Here is a 19,007-nt window from a genome sequence, read left to right on the forward strand (position 1 = left end):
ATTAGTAGACCGTACAGAACTGAGAAAACAATCTCTGAGCTTACAGATATGTACACAGAAATTTCTAAACTGAAAAGCAAGGAAAAAAAGACTGGGCAAAAAAAAAAGGAACAGAATATCCAAAACCTGTGGGACAACTTTTTCAAAGGTGTAACATATATGTAATGGGAATACCAGAAGGAAAAGAGAAAGCAATATTCAAAGCAATAATGACTTAGAATTTCTGCCAAATTAATGTCAGATTCCAATCCACAGATGCAAAGAGGCTCAGAAAACAGTAAAAAGTATTTTTAAAAAACCCCACACCAAAACGTATTATATTCAAACTCCAGAAAACCAAAAACAAAGGGAAAAATCTTGACAAAAACTCCACAGTGGGGGGGAAACACCTTACGTTTCAAGGAGCAAAGATAAGAATTGTATCTGACTTCTCAGAAACAAAGCAAGCAAGAAGAGATTAGAGTGAAATATTTAAAGTGTTCAGAGGGAAAAAAACCTACCAATCTCAAAGACTGTACCCTGCAAAATTATCCTTCAAAGGTGAAAGAAATAAAGACTCTCAAATAAAAATTGAGGAAAATTTATTACCTATAAAAAAAATTACCTATAAAAACCTCACTTGCAAGAAAAGAAGGTCTTCAGAGCGAAGGAAAATGACACACGTAAGAAACTCAAATCTACATTTAAAAAAGGAAGAGCATTAGAGAAGGAATAAGTGACTATAAAATAAAAACTTTTATTTTTCTTATTCTTAGTTGGTATCACAACAACAGTTTGTTCAAAATAACAACAGCAACAATATAACTGATGCTTACAGCGTATGTATAATTGAAACAAATGACAGTAATGACAAAAGGGATAGAACAGAGGAATTAATATTTTGTCTCATTCAGTTTTGCTATGAACCTAAAACTGCTCTAAAAATAAAGTCTATTTAAAAAAAAAAAAAAAAAGCAAAGCCTTTTTTGCTTCAGTTGGCTGTTCTGTAAAGGCTGGCACTCACTTTTAGTGGTCAGTAAGATTAGTACCAAATCCTCATTTGGCATGTCTCCCCAAAGGCAGCTAAATCATGTATCCAGAGAAAGTAATGAGAAACAGGGTCTGAAAGAGATAAGTGATATTCCTAAAATGTCACAAGTGGGTGTCTCCAGTCAACGCAATAATCTGACAGCAGAATGAGGGTCTTCTCCCCAGCTGTCACAATATATTTTCCCCTACACTTCAGGCTCAGAATCTGCTTTATGAGACTCTGTCCTTCTCCGGGCAACGCAGAAAAATGGCAACGGGTCCTAGAGAGACAGGAAAGAAGCATTCATGACACTAAGGGAGGCAGCACTGAAGCTGATCCCAAAGGAGTGGAAACGGCTGACCCCTGTGCAGAGAGAGGACCGCACAGGGCAGTGACGTTGGAGAACCAGGGCAGCTGATCTCACCGGGAAGTCGGCTTTGCAAACCCAAACTCATCATTCAACACGAGGGGAGGAGAGAAAGCCTGGAGAGAGGAAAAAAAACATTCACTGGAATTCGTCCTCAGAAATCAGACAAAGTATCCGCTGTATCCAAAGGAGATCTTGGGTAATGATTATCTGAGGACTTTATTTGGGCCAGGTGAAGGGACAAAGCTGAGTTACAATATTTTAACACTGTCATATGAATACCAATTTATATCCCTTAGTATAAGTGCAGTACTAATATAAGCACTTAATATAAGTGCTCTGTCCTCAAATATGTGTCATCCAGACATGGCACAAATATACAGAATCTCTACAAGTGGGACAGACTCTACTACTCTAGGTACCAAAAGAAATTAAAGGTTCATTCTATGTATCAGACAGAGATTACGTGAACTAGAAAAATTCAAGTAAAGTTTACAAAAGAGCTTTAAAAAAGCAAACTTTTTTAACTTTCCAATTTTTCACATCAAATCTATTATATGTAATTTTTTGTTGGATCCTTTAAGGGTATTGTTTTGTTTGTAGTTTTTCAAAATTATTCTGTAATTTCAAAATGTCCAGAAATTTTACACAGCTAGAGCAGAGTTGCCAACAGAAAGCGTGACGGGGTCAAAGAATGTCAAATAAATCACTACGAGTTACAATGACATTGAAGAGGTACGGGAAGGTCATTGCCAGCACTAAACTATGCAAGATATACAGACTCTGGCTGTAACTGTTAAGCTGCATAAGAGAATGAATACAAAGAAATCAGGTTAATAAGGTAAAGAGCACCTGCTAAAAGCTTGAATGACATAAAGGTGTCACCTTTAATAAGCAGCAATATTTACCGGCTACTTTTAAGACAGAGTTAATCTTTGGAGGGGGTGTGGGCACCAGCCAATAAGAGAAAGGTGTGAACTTTTTATTTAAAGATCAGCTAGTAGAATACAAAACATAAGACTGCTAGCAGAATAGAGACTTCAGGATGCAGGAAAAAAAGAAAATCCCTGAAGTGGGGGGAAAGCATTCTCTAGATTCTCTTCTAGGATATGACATACATATTTTCTATCATGAAAATGAAACAGGCTTAACAACCTCCCCCCTTAACCCAGCTACCTAAAAATTAGACTATGAGGTACACTCCTTAACTACATCATTTTATTTTGGACTCTTTCCAAAATTAAAAATAATTGGGGCACACATATTAAGGAGTAGGTTTGATTTGGCTTAGTTGTTTTGTTTTTGTTTGGGCAGCTAACCTAGCTTAGAAACCTATGGTTACCTAAAAGTACTTAATAACGTTGCTGAATTCAATATCTGTGTAATAGGTTCTGCAAAAGTTTTTCTATTGGCACCATATTTAAAAGCCAATTTAGTATCCTTTAGGATACTAAATGCAAGTGTTTGGTAACTCTCATGGCTTCTCAAAAGCCAGGCTACAGATTCATATAGGAGAAATCGCTCTTCAGAAATAGTTATTACTAACTCTCCAATTATGTAGTCTATTTGGCCCCTAATTTACTTTGGTTTCAATGGTTCTATTTTGACTTTGAATTGAGAGAAGATAAACATATTTACTTGATACTGAAAAATTAAATACATGTGGTTACAGCTCCACTTCGTAATAGTACGCACATCTGCTATTCATCAAAAATCATGTAAACCACTACCAGGTTGTTATATGCTGTTCACTAGTTTTTATACAAATATAATTTTATTGCTGTATCTGCCCTCATATCCACTTGAAATGCTTTTTGGAAAATAACTTTTTAAATGAAGTGAAGAGAAGAAGATAGGCCTCATTTTAATTAGGAAGCAAAGTAAGTAAAAAGAACATTAAGTTTTTAAAATGTCAGAATTATTTATGACAGTAAATATATCTCAGCTGATAATCAGATTAGATGCCAGCCATTTTATGCAAATTTATTACAACCCAAAGCATGCAATTTCTACAATTGGGTAAGGATAAAATAGTAAATTTTCCAAAATATTCACAAGCCCCTAATCTAATATGTATACTCAATCTGAATCCAATTTCCCCTAACAACAACAAAAAAATTCAAAAATGTTCAGTTTCAATAAATCTAAACTGAAGGGATAAATTTTCACCCTTTACAAGATGTAATTATATACAAAGACGGCTAATTAAGACAATATTTAGAATTGAGTCATAAAAACTAAGAAAACCAGATCTATACCAGATCATATATCTCTTCACGATCCTTGAAGTTATTTATATAATCCTAACAATAATTTAAACAATTCACTAATACACACATTAGTAAGTATGAATAATGCCCAACTATCATGCATATATATCCCCAATAAGAAAAGGTATTATGTAAAAACATAAAAGTTAGACATTCTAGGTTATGGTAATTTGGTAACAAGATAACCATAAAATCCTCCTTTTACAAAAACACCTAGAACCACTGGTTAGTCTTTTTACTTGACTTACAGCTTGCTATAATCTGAATGTGTGTCCTCAAAATTCCTCCGGTGAAATCCTAAATCTCAAAAGGTGACAGTATTGGGATGTGGGGCCTTTGGGAGACGCTCCGTGGAGAGCAGAGTCCTCAGGAACAGAGTTAGTTCCTTATAAAAGAGGCTCCAGAGAGACCCCTTGGCTCTGCCACCCTGTGAGGACACACAAGAAGGCGCCAGCTCAGAACCAGAAGAGGTCCTCACCAGAGGGGACTACACTGGCTCCTTAGCTTAGATTCCCAGCCTCCAAAACTGTGAGCAACACACTTCTGTTGCTATAAGCTCCTCAGACTGTGGTATTTTGTTATAGCAGCCCAAATGGACTAAGACATACATTTACACAAAATAAAAATATATAAACATTCCTTTAAATGTAGAGTTAAGGTATGATATAACTAGGGGAATTCTCTAGAGAGCCAAAAATGAAGTAAAAAGTAGTACATACTACAGCAACCCTGTAGGATTTTCTCATCTCAGAAACGGAGATACTTCTGTTTCAGTGACAAAGCAGGGAAGAGACAAGGCCGTGACACGCGAGAAGCACAGTGTTTTAACTAAGATTCTACACAAAGCACAGACCTTCAGAGAACATGTAGAAAAATCTGCCACTCGCAGAGGGAAGCAAAGTAGCTTTTCTGTCTCGGTCTAGACTAAACAGGTGGGAAAAATTAACACAGACTTTGTAACCAGGCGACGGCCCTCACATAGGTTTAGAGTTTGAATTTATTCTATCAACATATATAGGAATTCCTAACTCCAAAAATTAAACATAAAAAGAGATCTCTGCTTGAACAGGGTGATAACATAGGCGTACACATTTGTCAAAACTGCACACTTAAGGTCTGCACATTTTACTGTATATCAGTTATACTTCAACTTAAAAATAAAAAATAAAGTTGTCCCTAGACGACTTCTAGCATGCATGGCAAAAGCAAACCAAAACCTCTCTAGAGAAATATGCCCCCCATAAAGCCACTCAGGATTCTCACAGACAATCCCTCTGAAGATCAGCTCACAATCCAAAACTAGGAAACACCTAAGGAAACAGTTCGCCTTAATCAAGAATCAGCAACTAAAACAAAGAACAGAAGTGGATTTCTAAGAACTTCAGACAACTGAACAACAACCTGATGGAGACTGTAAATATTTAAAATGAATAAACACATAAACGATGGAATAAAATACATGTGACAAGACATCATAAGCCAGTAACAGACATCCTTAATGAAATACCAGAAATGATCCTCAGTGGATGCTACAACAACCAACAGATGAGGAACTAAATGTTTCCACGGCACAAAAGGATGACCCAACAAATTACTTGAAGGACATAAAAGGAAAAGCTCAATTTTTATAATAAAGTTATTCACTTTCACCATCTGAACCTAATGAACAATCTTAGCATCACTACAAGTAGACAAGACATTATGTGCTTTTGGATGTGAAGATTATCAAGCACTCAGTACTACCTATGAAGCATTCATGCCAAAATGCGGAATTTATGGATAACCACGTCTTCTATAAATTTCACTTTATAGGAAACATAAAGGGATATAAATAAGTCAAAAATCTCTTAGAAAATTCAAAATCTGGAACATTCTACAGGATAACTATAGAATCTTTTCAATAAGTCAACAGGATGAGAGAGAAAGCGGATGGGCTGTTCTAGAGACACTTCAGAGGCATAACCAAAGGCAACTTGTAAACCTTGTTTTGGATCCTAATTCAAACACACCAACTATAAAAGGACATTTCTGATTATTATTCAGATTATTGTAGCTATCAAAATATGGACTGAGTAATTGTTTATTAAAGAATTATTCATTTTGGAGTGTGTGGAAGACAATGGTACTGTGGCTGGGAAAGAAAAGGTCTATGTTTCAGAAACGAAAAATGAAGTATTCACAAACGAGATGTCACTAGGTGGTTGGCTTGCTTTTAAAAACCTCAGCTACTAAAAGAGCCTAAATGTCTAAACGGAGGAAAGTGGCTGAAAACACTATGGTACACCCACACAATGGAACACTATGCAGCCACAAAAAAGAATGAGAAAGATCTCTGAAATTATACGGATTGATATTCAGGTTGTATTGTTAATTAAAATTAAAGTGCAAAAGAGCATCTTTACTATGTTACTCTTTCGTGTAAGAAAGAAAGGGAATATAGGAAAATATACATGTGTCAGCTCACTTGTGCAAAAGGAATTCAAGAAACTAAAACCAAAAGTCAGTGAGATTAAAATATCTATGGAGGATAAGTGGGAACAGGCTGGACAGAAAGGAGGAATGAGACCCGGATAGAAGGGGTGGAAAGGAAGAACACTACTATAAGCATAACTTTTTGTGTTTTTTCTAGCTCTGTGAAACATAGCAATTGTTTCACATAACACCAAAATAAATAGATAATTAACATCAACCAGAATACAGCGAGGGGGTGGTATTCAAAGAAGATTACAATAAGTAATAAATGTATTATAAAAGAAGAGCCGCACTGCAATGAGTGGGAAGGAAATTACCTAATTTGGAAAATGGGATTTTGACTCTAATGGCAGTACTTTCATCATACTGAATTCTAAATAGTAAATTTGTTTCTCACAAGAATATAGGTTAGCAATTCTGAAACCCTTGTACATAAGGACTGAGCAAATAAAAAAAAAATACTGCGGATGAGAACCAGGTTTCTCACTATCACAGAAAGAAGTAATAAAAAAGGAAAGGGAGAATACTATAATGTAATTTAGTGGTAGTGGACTGGAATTGGAGATATCAACATGAACTCTTTTTCAATATGTAGATGCAGAAACACATATAACTAGGTATGTATATATATATATATATATATATATATATATATTTTTTTTTTTTTTTTTTTTTTTTTTTTTCCTAACTGTCCCCTGAGAGGGCTTAAAAGCAAAGAAAACCCAGTAGCAATGAACACACCTAGCTTCCAGATCTTAGCTTCTAAATACCATTTTCCATAAAAAGGACACAGAGCCCCTTAAACAAATAGTTCATTCCAAGGATAAGGCAAAGGACAAGATTAAGTCTGGAACATCTTGTGCTGCCAGACAGTTAAAAAAAAAGAAAAAAGTGCTTAAAAAAAATGATGAGGGACTGTCAAAAGGACTAACAAATTTGAAGGAGCTCCCAATGGCCAAATATGGGATGATATGAGCAAGAAATGACAGTAATGGATTACAACAATAAAATAAATGTCCATGAGTCCATACTATTAGAAATAATTGAATAAATAAATGGGAGAGACAGGACAGCTCTTCCTCACGGTAGAATTCTAACCAATAATGCATGTAAAAGGTACAATGGAACTAGAAAAATCACTATTTGACAAACACCACAGTAGCAACTGTTGCAGGCAAAACCCATCAAAGAATGCTAAAATTAGTGGATAAAAGCATGATGAGAAACAGGATAATTGCATAGCTTCAAATATGTATTACAAAGAAAAAAAACGGTAAATGCAGTTAAAAAACAACAACTGGCAGACAGCACCATAAGCAAATGACCCAGTGCCACAGTGCCAGGATCTACACTTTGTACCTGCTGATGCCCGAAGCGCAAAACATAATTCCTGTGGTATTCTAGCCAAAAATGTACAGCCGGAATCTAATCACAAGAAAACGTCAGACAAATCTAAATTGACGGACACTCTACAAAATGACTGGCCAGTAATTTTCAAAAGGTCACAGATATGAAGACATAGGGTAGGAAAGCTGCGAAATATCAAACATTAAGGGATGCTGAAGGGCTGCTTTTAAGCAACCATAAAAAAGGAAAAAAACAACCTTATAAAGCAACAATAATTAGAAAATAGCAGACTTATAAAAGCAACGATTTAATAATACCCTGGAAGGACTGAGTAAAAATAACGGTCACTTAGAATCAATTATTTCAAGAAAAGGGCAAAATATATTTTCAGACAAAGACCAAGAGTTTACCATTAACAGACTTTTACTGAAAGAAGTATTTTTTTAACTATTTATTTATATTTTTTCAGTTACAGTTGACATTGAATATTATTTTATATTAATTTCAGGTGTACACTATAGTGGTTAAAACATTTACATAATTTATGCAGTGATTCCCCTCGATTAGTCTAGTACCGTGTTTCCCCGAAAATAAGACCTACCCCCAAAATAAGCCCTAGTTAAGATCATCAGCCAGACGGATGCATTTAGTACGTTATAACGATGTTCTGGAAGATGACATGACTGTATTTGAATAAATGTAGATTGTTGTACATGTAAAAATAAGACATTCCCTGAAAATACTCCCTACTGTGTCTTTTGGAGCAAAAATTAATGTAAGACCCGGTCTTATTTTCGGGGAAATATGGTGTAAGTCCCACGGGGAAACACGGTACTCACCTGGCACCATACACAGCTGTTGCATCATTATTAACCATATTCTCTATGCTGTACCCTACAACCCCGTGAATATTCTCTAACTACCAATCTGCATTAATCCCTTCACCTTTTTTAACCCAGCTCCCCAGCTCCCCAACTCCCCTCCCTTCTGGCAACCATCAGTTTCTTCTCCGTTATCTATAAGTCTGTTTCTATTTTGTCTGTTCATTTATTTTTTTCTTTAGATTCCACGTAAAAGTGAGATCACATGGTATTTGTCTTTCTCAGCCTGACTTATTTCACTTAGCATAATGTTCTCTAGGTCTATCCATGTTGTCACAAATGGTAAGATTTCATTCTTTTTTACGGCTGAGCAATATTCCATTGTATATACGAGTATGTACCCCTTCTCTATCCTATCATCAATGGACATGCACTTGGGTTGCTCCCATATCGTGGCTATTGTAAACAGCACTGCAATGAACATAGGGGCGTATCCAATCAAATTAGTTTTTGGATTTCACTGGATATATACCCAGAAGTGGAAGTGCTGGGTCATAAGGTAGTTCTTTCTTAATTTTTTAAGGAACCTCCAAACCATTTTCCATAGTGGTTGCACCAATTTGTAATCCCACCCAGACTTTTGCTGAAAGAAATTCTAAAGCAGAAGGAAGCTGAACCCAAATAGAGTAAGTCGAATGCAAAAAGCAATGATAAAATAAGAAATTGGTACAGTGAAGAAATCTAAAAACATGGAATTATTAAATACATAAAATAAGGCTACCATATTGCATTTCTAAAATAAATCAATTTGGGAAAAAAAGAACAAACAAACCATGGCTTCAGCAAGATACTTTTCATGAAGAACAAAGCACCACACATGGAACCGAAAAATTTCAACTAAGGATCTGGCTTTATCTTATCTTGGCCAAAGGGCTTTATCTTATCTTGGCCAAAGGCCCTGGTTTCTCCAGCCAAAAAGTGAAGGCATTTGGTGAGAAGATCCTTAACATTCCCAACTAGTTCTAGGACTTAATGGGTATAAAATAGGGTTCCCCAATTACCAGGACATCTTTCAAAACAGAACTAAATAGATGTGACATAAAACAAACTCCAGTGAGCATACTTTTATAAAATATGATCTTAATAACTTCTGTTGAAAAAACTAAAAATCTTAATTCTGTTTTAAACAAATGATTGTAATCAAAGCCATACTAATTTAGAATTCACAAGCATCCAAGGTAAAATTTACATTTGCTTCGAAAACGCTTTCTCCCCTAACTAGGAAAACAACAGGATTATAAAAGACAAAATGAAGTCTACTTGTTCAAAAAATATTTATTGAACATCTACTATGTGGCAGGATCTATTTTAGTCATCTGGGATATACCAGTGTATACTTTTAAACATATATAATATGTATTTGTCGTATCTTGAGTATAATTGATAGGGAAATTATAAACCATTCTTTTTCCATTGAGTCAGGTTTGCAAGGCTTTTTAAACAACTTTTATTGTTATTAGTATTATTCTTAACAATGATGAAAACGTAGTTTTAAAATATACAGCTGATCCTTGAACAACATGGGTCTGAACTGAGCAGGTCCACTTATACATGGATTTTATTCAATAAAATACTGTCAATGTATTTTCTCTTTTTCATTTTCTTAATATTTTCTTTTCTGTATTTACTTTAAGAATACCGTACACAATACATGTAACACAAAATATGTGTTGATTGTTTATGTTATTAGTAAGGCTTCCAATCAACAGTAGGTATTAGTAGTTAGGCTTTTGGGGAGTCAAAAGTTACATGTGCGTATCCGACTTCACGGGGGGGGGGGGGGGGGGGGCGGGGGGAGGTTAGCCCCTAACCCTTGCATTGTTCAAGGGTCAACTGTATATTATTCAAAGCTGCTCAGCAGGAATTCACTTCAGACTGAATCACTAAAGTTTAACTTTTTAAAAAATATCCAAAATGATTTGAAATATGAACAGATCCTTTAAAACCAAAAACCCTTCGGACTTCTTTACCTGAAACAGAAGGCCCTCAGCATCACTGAGATTAGTATAGTCGCTGTGGGACAGATTAAGGAGCAGGAGCAGCCGTACAGTCAGGAATAAAGTGAGGATATGACTTTCTGTAACTATGGTTGTTCATTTCTGGAATGATTTCTACACACATGTTTTCCTGTTCTTTCCTTATTCTGAATTGTACACTGCCAGTCACTCAAAAGAAAAAAATCTCAGACTAATAGAGGACAAATTCAGGGAGGGAAATAAAAATCATCCCCTCAGTCTAGGCTAAATGGACTGATTACACAAAGAACTCCATACATCTGAAAGCACACAGATGTCTGCACTAGTTCCCAGGGCTCAAACAATGCCAGTCATTCAATAGCTTTCCTTTTACATAAGCTGATGTGAGAGCTCAGTCAGCTCTTCTGAACCTCATAACCCAGGATCCTGGAACTCTAATAAAGCCTACATTTTACCTCAGCACTGTTTTCATGTACTTTCTCTGAAAAGAAAACTTCATTTTTCCCAAAAAATAAATCTGAAAATCATGTCTTCTGTTTGATTACGTGATATACTCAATCTAATATTTTCCATCAAAACCACAAACAATCCTTAACACAAATCTAAGATCAACACTGAAAGACTATTTGATAGAATATATTTTTAAACACGAGTTTAAAATATAATTTTAAATACACTCCATTATGCTAATTACCAAATGTATATATACCATTTGTCTGCATTGTTTGTTTCCAGTTGCATAATTTAAAAAATAGCCTAAGACACAAAATAACTTCCCAAAAATTAGAAAAGAAATTTTAAGAGAAGAACTATTGGGGGGAATGTGAATGTATACACACACACACACACACACACAAAAAAAAAACACTAACCACAGACATGAAAAGTATAGTTATTCTCCACTGAACATCCCTCAGAGCTTCAATAACACTACTTTCTACCTTCAAAGCACATTATTGATTCTTACAGTAATATCCTTTATTACCTAAATCTCTGATGAATTCTCGCCTGCGATATTGGGAAGTATCATGGATAAATTAAAGCCACAGAAACTCTAATGTGCTTTTAAATCATATCATAAACTTACTTCCTAAGACGCTTATCAGAACTGCCACCTAGAAGTAAAGCTCATTAGTTTTAGGAGACAAAATGATAACGATTCATTGATTCATTAAAGTATTAGATTCTGAATAGTCAAGAGTTGCCTATAAATTCGGCTCCCTTGAATATGTACTATCACATTATCATTATCCCATATAGAAATTCTCAACTACTGCTCCAGAACTGAGGCAATCGAGCTATTTTATCCACCTAACTTCCTCAAGAGCTCTTCTGGCCCTCCTAATTCCTTTAACACTCTTCCCCTCTACACATACATACTACATAATGTAAATAAACATATTTTGAAGAAGGAAAAGTTCTCCTTCCGAAGATTTGTCCTTAAATAGACAGTAAATGGTTAAAGATATTCCCTCCCTACCCCCAACAAAGAGTACAAAAAGCAGAGCTCTGAACATACTAACCATTTAATAGATATTTGGGTGAATTTCCATCATCACCCTTACAGTTATAAGATTGAATTTGTCAAAAAGAAAAAAGAGCTATCTTTTCACCAAAATATTACTCACCAAAACCTTACGTGTTCTACAAAGCAGTAACAGAAACATTTCAACACTACCTGAGACTTACAAACTTTGTTAGCAAAACAGATTACATTTCTCAAAAACATGTTGCAACTTCTCAACAACCAAATTCATCAATCAGTACAATTTACTGCACATCCAACATCTGCGACCTCCTTGGGACACTCAACCCTTTTTCCTACCACAAGAGCCACTACAGTATTTTTTGATGCATTAAGAGACCATCTGACTTTAGCAGTATCTTAATGCCCCTCTAAAAAAATATGTAATTTTTATGTTATACAAAGTATATGTTTGTGTTTTCCAGATTTTCTCATCCTAAAATTCCACTATACTATTGTCCATGTTATCTTTTATAAGCAAACAAATCTTTTCATTTTCCTACAACATGGCATCTTCTTCGACCTTTGTCATCAAACAAGGCCTGACATCAAGATAAAGGAGCACATATGAACCTTTCTTTCATTGTCCCCAACTTTTACTTCACTACATAATACCAATCCACTCCCTTTTATAAATGAATTTTAAAGCATTTCATCATACTTAAAAGTCAAAGAAAAGAGTTTTAAAATACTTACTTATAGATTATTTTTAGATTTTAATCAATTATTAGTAATTCATTTCAAGTTCACGTTAGACAGTTATCTGCATCCAGCCATAACAGACTCTGGCATGACAACGCATTCAATAGAGAAATATCAAGGAACGGTATATGGCAGGATTGAAGCATAATAACAGAAAAGCATAAGGACACAGTTCACATTTTCTAATGGGATTTACCCCATAGCTGTAAGTTTCCCTTCTCATGTGAAAATAAACTTTTATAGCAAATATATGTTTAGCTAATTAGAAATGATTATTGAACAACTTTATTTTTCATTCAACACTGACATTTATACTTCAGAGTTTAATAAGACAGTATTACCAAATGATCGTGTATTTAAAAAATGTTATAAGATACAGATTTCTTTAATCGCCTTGAGCTATCAAATGCTATTCTTGTTAAGTCTTCATTCCTTCTTCTGTCTTCTAAGAATCCTCTCATAATTACGAAAAATAAATGCAGAAGAAAAACCAAGAACTATAAATACGGCTATACCATAAGTGATATTAGAAACACAAAACTATTTACAGAAACACCTTACTTTAACAACACAACATATATTCCCACATTCAAGCCAACTTGACAAAGAAGCCCAAACAATCTCAAATTTGGTTTTTGATCTTTCTTTTCTTTTCGGGGTAGGAGGGGGGTGTCTATGCTAGTGGAAAGAAAGCAGGATAAGGAGATGCAACATCCTTTGTACATTATACAAAACTTACCCGCTTGAAGGATCTAAGGCAATAGCTCTGGGTTGATCCAACTCTTGCCAAAATAAAACTTTCCGTAAAGATCCATCTAAATTAGAAACTTCAATCCGATTAGTTTCAGAATCTGTCCAATATAATTTTTCTCCAAGCCAATCACATGCCAGCCCATCAGGGGACAATAATCCAGAAACGACAACATTCTGTACACTCTCAGTTTTGTTAAACTCTGTTCGTTTAATGGCCTCTTCGCTGACGTCACTCCAGTATATCAAGCCGCGCCCAAACACGAAGTCCACCGCAGCTGCGTCCTCCAAGCCTCCAACTACAACCGTAGCATTCTCTTTGCCGTTTGTAGCATCAACCAATCTTAAGTCCCGTCTGTTTGCATAAAGCAACAAAGGGGCCGCTAGAACAAAAAAAGAAAAATATGTAAGGAAATGGAAGGAAATGTATTGGTTCTTATAAAGTAAGTTTCGAATCAGCTTTAGTGAACAATTACTATTAAAAAAAAAAAGTAAATAAATCTATGGAAGAGTCTCTTAAAATCTTTTCACAAATGAAATACTATTTTTGCAGTGTTTTATATGCAAAAAGTTGCAAGGGAGGGAATTAATTCTAGGATAGTCTTTTTTTGTTAAAATAATCTGTCAGATAAAATTGAAAAGCTTGGCCATACCAAGAACTGGCAAGGATATGGAGCCAGTGCAACGCTCATACTCTACTGGGGGAAATGTAAAATGGTGAAGACACTTTGGAAAAGTTTGGCAGTTTCTTAAAAGGTTAAACATACAACCTACAATGTGATCCAGCCATATAGTGTAGGTCAGTACCAAGACCGGTACGCATAAATAAATGTTCATAGCAGCTTGTTTGTAATAACCCAAAGTGGAATCAACCCAAATGTCATCAACAAATGGATGAATAATTGCAATATATTCATACAATAAAAAGTAATGAACTATTTGTACATGCAATATGGATGAATCTCAAAATAATTATGTAGAGTGAACTATGTCAGACATAAAAAGAGTATTGCATGACTCCATTTATATAAAACTTTAGAAATCTATTGTGACAGAAAGCGAATCAGTGGTTGTCTGGAGGTACCACTGAGGAGAGGGTGAGAAAGCACGGGAAACAGGAATTGTAAAGCGGCGTGAGTAAACTCTTGTGGGTGATGGCTATATTACATCGACTATGCTGATGGTTCCAGAGATATACACATATGTCAAAACTTAACTAAATTTTATACTTCACATATGTGCAATTTATTGTACAACAATTACACCTTAATGAAACTGTTAAATAGTCTGGCAGAGATAGTTCTTAACACAAGTATTTTGTCCTCTTTTATATTATTAGAATGACCTGTAAGACCTAATACCAAAACTAAATATAAAGCCTATGCTAAAGAATATTTACCTTTGAGAAAGCTGAAGTTATTAGGACTGAAGTAGTATAAATTCTATGGTTTTGGTTTTTTTAAACTATCTGTTCCAAGTTTCAGTCATTTAATTTCCTGGTATCAACAGTAATTAAAGATCTAGAGCACCGCTAAGCAACAGAACTTCCAGTGATGACAGAAAGTTCTCTCCTCTTGTGCAATAAAGTAGCCACTGGCCACATGTGGCTATGGCACACTTAAAATGTGGCTAGTGTGACTAAGAAATTACACTTCTAATTCTATTTAATCTAATTCATTTACATTTAAACAGACACGTGCTATAGCACAGGCTGACGTAAAGAACACAAATGAAGCAGCAAAAAAAAGACCCGAGTGACGATGCAGTAATCTACATGATCTTCCCGCAAACTTACTAAAGGTTTACAGATGTGTCATCCAAAGCCAAGATCAAGTACCATTTAAAAGTAACCACTCCCTCATTCTTAAGAAATTAATTTTTAAAAAATGAAGGTGGTCAAAAAAGTGATGTTTCAGCCAATTTATGGACCATGTCTGGCCAAATGGAGTTATGAAGCCCAGTATTTTCATCTGTAAGTACAACAAACAAGAACTCCCTTTCTAACTAAGCTTAAATCTAACTTTCTTAGTCAAAAAGAAACGAGCAGATAGCTTTTTAAAAAGTGACTAAAAGTGCTCTCTGCTCATTCTGTATACTTACTGCTGCTATTGACAAGTTACTACATTCCCCTCAGATTCCCTTTTAACTCATTTCAGGCCTTCACGCATCACCCTGATTTATCAGTCCCCGTTAGTGTCCACTGCATTATGTTATATCGAGCCCTTCATACTCTGCCAGGAAGAAGGTCCCTATCAGGTAAGGGAAGAATGCTAAGTGCTGCTCAGGGCTAAGAAATAGCCCCAGTACCCTTACAATTTAAACCCAAGAATAATAATAATCTAATGTTTACTGGGCACCATTAGGGCACTATTCTTAGAAAACGATGTACCAACCCCGTATATGGCATTTGGTGGCAGCTATGTGTCTTTTATGACTTTCAAGTCAAACAGTAAAATTCCTACTGAACATTTGGTCAACAAAATCCAAAGAACCTTCCAGATCACTTAAGGCCTCCTTCATAGTACAAGGGGGAAAAGAGTTATGAGTGAGGGCAGAGGTTTTGGACAAGTTCATTTCTTTTCAGTTCACTGTACTGGTTATAACTGAGGATTTTTAAAGGACTGCACGTAAACCTATACATTATTGAAAGGAAACCCCTGCGTTCGTCCTGTCTAACTACCCTTCTGATACCTGAATACTTTCTACAATATTGTCACCAGTATATTCAGCAATACATTAAATGAGGTATCTGGAAGGTATAATTTGATCTATAATACTGTTTTAATCTACTAAAGAAATACACTGGATCCACACACCGGATCCTCTAGTTGTAACACATGTGCCACGCACTCAGTATCTTCCGTTCCAAAGAAGTTACCTTCTGACTCCCTAATACCCAGGTAAACCAAACAGCCACCATCCTCTCTTTAGTGGAGCCTTCATGGGTGCACAGGAATCCTTATTTTCCTTTATTAACGTCCCAAACTTTCTCTAGCAGCCTTTCTAACCATTTTCTACATTCCTAAAGACAACTTTCAATGCTTTGAATAGTTCATTCTCAGATTATCTTATAAAATAATTTCAGTGATGCAGGAAGCAAGGTACATGTCTTACATCCTCAACATTTTAAACTTCTCGAAACTCTATATCCCATCCAAATCCTCCTTTATCTTGTCCTCAGTCTCAAGTGACAAGGTGCCCTTTCCTTCCTCCTTTCAAAAGCTAAAGCAATACTTTTGGTTCAGCCTCCCTACCTCCTCTCTGCAACTTTGCTCTATCAATTGTTCTCCATTTCTTATATCTTCAATGCTCCTGACAGGTGCCTGCCATCAAAAAAAGTTGTTTTAATAACCCTAAGCTTGCTCTCACCAACGGAGTAATTATATTTCTAACCACAAAATCTTATATGTTGGCATGCATGCCGTACTACCATCCATTAGCTAGTAACTCCTTTAGTGTAACTTTCCACCTGTCACTCAACTGAAACTGCTTTCTCCAAGTCTTCAAAGTCCAAGGACCTTTTCTCAGTCCTTATTTTTGACTTTTCTGCAGCATTCAATGCGGTATGTTGACCCCATCCCTACCTATGGAGAATGTTCTCCTTATACTATTATTCTTGTTTTACTGGTCACGCTTTTTCTGCCATTTAGTTTCAAATCTTCCTCCCACTTCTAAAATACAGGTATCGCCAAGATTCTCTGCTGTTCCCCAAATAACAGAATACAGAAAATTATTCAAGTTCACCAGATCAACAAGCAACTCTGTCCAACTAATTTTCAAATCACCTCCAACCTAACTTTCAGTTCTGCACCTATTCACTTCGTGTTGGCCATCTCTTCCTGCCATTAAACTAAATTCCCCCCAAAAAAGCCCTCAAGAGTCAATGGTACCACAATTTTCCTAAACCTACAGATCTGCCTTGCAGCAATCTGCCAATGATTGTCTTGCTGATTCTTCTTTAGCATGTCCTTAAATCTGCCTCTTCTATTTTCAGAACCACTATTCTACTCTAGACCTTACAACTAAACTGCTCTAATAGTAAGTGATCTCAGCACTCTACCTTCCCTTTTCTAATACTTCTACTTTATCCAACTCAAAAAACTTTCTGATTTCCTTCACTTAAAAGAAAAAGCCTCAATACCTCAGGCGCCCACCAGGTGACTTGTACTAATAACTGCCTACGATAGGCTCTGGATCACACAAACTGGTTTTGAAGACATCATACTCCATCACCACAGTGTATTCATTTTCCTGCCCACTCCATACATTTCTTTCATCATCCCAGCAAGCAAGTCCTTCAAGGCTAGATTCAAACCTTAGCCATTCCATAAATCTTTCCAATTGCTCAGTTTTCCTTCTTCAAGCCCGTATGGTTTTCACCACATTTTTCATTCGAACGTTTTTCAAAGTGTATTTCCTATTTCAACTAAGATCTCCGCCCCTTGGGAACAGGAGCCATAGCATTATTTATAACTAATTTTATCCCCAACCCCTAGCACAGTTCACTGCATGTAATAGTAATATGGTCAACATATTAACTAGTATTTAAATTTTCCAGAACTTGATCGAAAAATCTATTTGGCATAAAGCCAAAAGGATTTTTACATTAAGCACTGGCCAAGTGCTCACCCACTATTTACTTACTCACTGAAATGGCTTGATCAAAGTTTAGTCAGGCTTCTCTCTTCTCCACAGACCCCCAAACTTGGGCTAGCTCTAAGCTTAAGCAAGCCAATGAGGAACTTTCAATCCTCTCTTAAAGACTCATTCTGAGCATCAGCTGACTACAGAAAAAGACATCTCCTGTTGATGTGCCCTTGTCATGTCATCTGCTGACCCCCATCAACTTGTCCCACTCTCCCACAATGAGTCTGTTGTCACTATTCACTCTCATTATAGGAAAAAAGCTTTTGGGTTTGATTTTGAGATCCTGCATATCTTGTGGTCAGAGCATTCTCCCTATTACAAGGGTCTTTTAGAATAAAGTCCCTCCCTGCCTAAGTAAGGATTTATTATTTGGTATTTGTAGAGTCACCTGACTGGGATGTGGACTGGACTTCACCTATGGGGACCCAGCTTCCCTAGCTTCCCTAGCTTGATGATGACACTTTGTGAGTCATTTAAACTCCTCTCGTGTTCAGAGATTCTGGGATCTTTCTTTCAATTCAACCCCTGAAAGAGTGCTCCAGACATCTTGTCTGTTGCAACATGGCAAGGAGTTACTTTTATACTATTTTCAAGCAAAGAAATGTTTTTCTTTGGCTCTTTGAGTAGAGAATCACACCCTGATTCTTGAGCGGAAATATTCCCAGCTCTTCTGGGAGGTCTCTTTTATTTTTCCCTTGACTCCTCACAAGGGAATGTTCTTTCCCAGTTCCTTTACATTCTATGCCTGATTTAATTATCTAATCCCATAGGTAACTCCCACTCTACTGGGCGCCCTCCCTCTTCTCCTTTCACGGACTGCAGGCTTCACTATTACAAAACTAATTCAGTTCAATATCTTCAAAAATGGCAAAATTTTACTAGAGAAGTTTAGAACTCCACGGTCCTCCTTGGGAAACTTGGAAGCTCCCCACCCTGGCTCACCTAAAACCTCTACTTTCTCATCACCCTCTGCTCTTCCTTCCTCCTTTTTACTACCCTTGACCTTCCCTGCAGCTCCCCTGAATCCTTAATCCTCTCGTAACACCCCCATCTCCTCCATC

At 36.1% G+C, this 19,007-nt stretch overlaps 1 protein-coding gene across 1 annotated transcript in view; it reads right to left on the reverse strand.

The window, feature by feature from the left end:
• Nucleotides 1–19,007, reverse strand: part of LRP6 (LDL receptor related protein 6) — a 125,786-nt gene that overhangs the window by 94,235 nt on the left and 12,544 nt on the right. The window contains exon 2 of the mRNA XM_019744743.3: nucleotides 13,289–13,682. Within this exon, the coding sequence (XP_019600302.1) occupies nucleotides 13,289–13,682 (394 nt within the window). The remainder of the gene's footprint in view (nucleotides 1–13,288; nucleotides 13,683–19,007) is intronic.

This window comes from Rhinolophus sinicus, chromosome 1 (genome assembly GCF_057876585.1).
Source record: "Rhinolophus sinicus isolate RSI-liver-muscle chromosome 1, RSI-T2T, whole genome shotgun sequence".
Lineage (NCBI taxonomy): Eukaryota > Metazoa > Chordata > Mammalia > Chiroptera > Rhinolophidae > Rhinolophus > Rhinolophus sinicus.